This window comes from Lampetra fluviatilis, unplaced genomic scaffold, assembly GCF_964198595.1.
Source record: "Lampetra fluviatilis unplaced genomic scaffold, kcLamFluv1.1 SCAFFOLD_167, whole genome shotgun sequence".
In the NCBI taxonomy this organism is placed as follows: Eukaryota; Metazoa; Chordata; class Hyperoartia; order Petromyzontiformes; family Petromyzontidae; genus Lampetra; species Lampetra fluviatilis.
Genome location: NW_027621230.1, coordinates 2,881 through 5,000, shown reverse-complemented (window position 1 = coordinate 5,000; position 2,120 = coordinate 2,881). Strand labels below are relative to the sequence as shown.

At 57.3% G+C, this 2,120-nt stretch overlaps 1 protein-coding gene across 1 annotated transcript in view; it reads left to right on the top strand.

Moving 5' to 3' along the window:
* The window catches only part of LOC144954950 (terminal uridylyltransferase 4-like), a gene marked incomplete at its 3' end in the record, with an annotated part of 18,212 nt that extends 17,619 nt beyond the window's left edge, over positions 1-593 (top strand). The window contains exon 7 of the mRNA XM_078885314.1: positions 524-593. Coding sequence (XP_078741440.1) covers positions 524-593 — 70 coding nt within the window. The remainder of the gene's footprint in view (positions 1-523) is intronic.
* Positions 594-2,120: the final 1,527 nt, after the last annotated feature.

Genomic DNA, 2,120 nt, shown 5'->3' with positions numbered 1-2,120 from the left:
AGAGACACGGGGAGAGAGACACGGGGAGAGAGACACGGGGAGAGAGAGAGAGACACGGGGAGAGAGACACGGGGAGAGAGAGAGAGACACGGGGAGAGAGACACGGGGAGAGAGACACGGGGAGAGAGAGAGACACGGGGAGAGACACGGGGAGAGAGACACGGTGAGAGAGACACGGGGAGAGGGTAAGTGAGTTAGTGGGTGAGTGGGTGGGTGAGTGGGTGGGGGGGTGAGTGGGTGGGGGGTGAGTGAGTGAGTTGGTGAGTTATTTGATGAGTGAGTGGGTGAGTGGGTGAGTGGTGAGTGAGTGAGTGAGTGTCTGAGTGGGTGAGTGAGTGTCTGAGTGTCTGAGTGGGTGAGTGAGTGTCTGATTGGGTGAGTGAGTGAGTGGGTGAGTGAGTGGTGAGTGAGTGAGTCGGTGGGTGGGTGAGTGAGTGTCTGAGTGAGTGAGTGTCTGAGTGGGTGAGTGAGTGAGTGAGTGGGTGAGTGTCTAAGTGTGTGTGTGTGTGTCTCTTGTGTCTAGATGAATTTGTGGACGTTGAATCGGATTTCCACATCAAGGTCCCGACAATTTACTGCAAAGATCGTGAAAGGTGAGTCACTCACTCACCACTCACCCACTCACTCACTCACCCACACACCCACTCACCCACTCACTCACTCACTCACTCACTCACTCACCCACACACTCACCCACCCACCCACTCACTCGCCCACTCACTCACCCACTCACCCACTCACTCGTCCACCCAATCAACCACTCACTCACCCACCCACCCACCCACTCACCCCCCCCACCCACTCACCCCCCCCACCCACTCACCCCCCCACCCACTCACTCGCCCACTCACTCACTCACCACTCACTCACCCACTCACTCACCACTCACTCACCAACTCACTCACCCACACACTCACCACTCACTCACCCACTCACTCACCCACACACTCACTCACTCACTCACCCACACACTCACCCACCCACCCACTCACCCCCCCAACCACTCACTCGCCCACTCACTCACTCACCACTCACTCACCCACTCACTCACCACTCACTCACCCACTCACCGACTCACCCACCCACCCACTCACCCCCCCACCCACTCACTCGCCCACTCACTCACTCACCACTCACTCACCCACTCACTCACCACTCACTCACCCACTCACTCACCCACACACTCACCACTCACTCACCCACTCACTCACCCACTCACTCACCCACACACTCACCACTAAACCACTAACTCACCCACCCACTCACTCACTCACTCACCCACACACTCACTCACTCACCACTCACTCACCCACTCACTCACCCACACACTCACCACTAAACCACTAACTCACCCACCCACTCACTCACTCACTCACCCACACACTCACTCACTCACCACTCACTCACCCACTCACTCACCCACACACTCACCACTCACTCACCCACTCACTCACCCACACACTCACCACTCACTCACCCACTCACTCACCCACTCACTCACCCCACACACTCACCACTAAACCACTAACTCACCCACCCACTCACTCACTCACTCACCCACTCACTCACCCACACACTCACCACTAAACCACTAACTCACCCACCCACTCACTCACTCACTCACCCACACACTCACTCACTCACCACTCACTCACCCACTCACTCACCCACACACTCACCACTCACTCACCCACTCACTCACCCACACACTCACCACTCACTCACCCACCCACTCACCCACACACTCACCACTCACTCACCACTCACTCACCCACTCACTCACCCACACACTCACCACTCACTCACCCACACACTCACCACTCACTCACCCACTCACCCACCCACTCACCACTCACTCACCACTCACTCACCACCACTCACTCACCCACACACTCACCACTCACTCACCACTCACTCACCACTCACTCACCCACACACTCACCACTCACTCACCACTCACTCACCCACTCACTCACCCACACACTCACCACTCACTCACCACTCACTCACCCACTCACTCACCCACACACTCACCCACCCACTCACTCACTCACTCACCCACTCACTCACCCACACACTCACCACTCACTCACCCACCCACTCACCCACACACTCACCAC